The sequence below is a fragment of the Bison bison genome, unplaced genomic scaffold (assembly GCF_000754665.1).
Source record: "Bison bison bison isolate TAMUID 2011002044 unplaced genomic scaffold, Bison_UMD1.0 scf7180017847432, whole genome shotgun sequence".
NCBI classification, from domain to species: Eukaryota; Metazoa; Chordata; class Mammalia; order Artiodactyla; family Bovidae; genus Bison; species Bison bison.
The window spans coordinates 15,584-16,548 of record NW_011478005.1 but is presented as its reverse complement, the minus strand read 5'-3'; the positions used below and the strand labels follow the sequence as shown (position 1 = coordinate 16,548).

The 965-nt window shown below is 35.4% G+C and overlaps 1 protein-coding gene across 1 annotated transcript in view; it reads left to right on the top strand.

Moving 5' to 3' along the window:
- LOC104990943 (probable ubiquitin carboxyl-terminal hydrolase FAF-X) overlaps positions 1-965 on the top strand; it is a 34,819-nt gene that overhangs the window by 32,506 nt on the left and 1,348 nt on the right. The window contains exon 22 of the mRNA XM_010843282.1: positions 944-963. Within this exon, the coding sequence (XP_010841584.1) occupies positions 944-963 (20 nt within the window). The remainder of the gene's footprint in view (positions 1-943; positions 964-965) is intronic.

Below are 965 nucleotides of genomic sequence, written 5' to 3'. Positions count from 1 at the left end.
AGTGCTGTGCAACCATTACCACTGTCTAATTCCATTCATTTTCATCACTGTGGAAGGAAAATCCAAACCCACTTAAGCAGTCACTTCCTAGTCCTCCTGCCCCCACCCCCGACACCCACTCGTCTGCTTCTGTCTCTCTAGGTTTGTCTATCCATGGGCAAATACCCAGGACTTGGATATTCCGTTCATCTCATGTGATCGGAATCATACAATATGTTCTTTTGTATCTGGCTTCTTTCACTTAGCATAGTTTTCAAATGCATCCATGGTAGAGTACATATCTATAATTCATCCCTCTTCATGACTGAATAATATTCTGTTGTATGGATACATTACATTTTATATATTTGTTCACTTGTTGGTGGATATTTGGGTTTCCACCTTTTGGCTGTTGTGAATAATTCTGTTGTGAACATTCATGTACACATTTTGTATTTTCAAAAAAACACCTGTTTTTCAATTCTCTTTTTATATATAGCTCAGAGTAGACTTGCAGGCAGGTAATTTTTAAAATATCTTTTGAAAAATTGGAAGTATTCATAACAAGATTTACTGTTTTAACCATTTTTAAGTGTACAGTGTTGTGTTACCATCACTGCTATCCATCCCCAGAACTTTTTCATCATCCCAAACTGAAACTCTGTACCCATTCTTGCTTTCTCTAACTTTTGCCTATTTTGAATACCTCGTATAAGTAATCATACAATAATTCCTCGTATAAGAAATCATACAATATTTGTCGTTTTGGATCAGAAATAAGTTGGTTCTAGGCAGCCATATGACCTTGGGTGCAAGCCTTTTAACCTCTTTTTTTCTTACATGTTCAAATAATAGATCACATGACTACATCAAAGACCTTTATTGAATGGCCCATAGTAGGCACTTAGTAAATGTTAGCTGCTATTTGATTTTAGAAGTTTTAATTTATGTCGTTTCCTTTAAGAATTCACAACGCACTTAAAGGA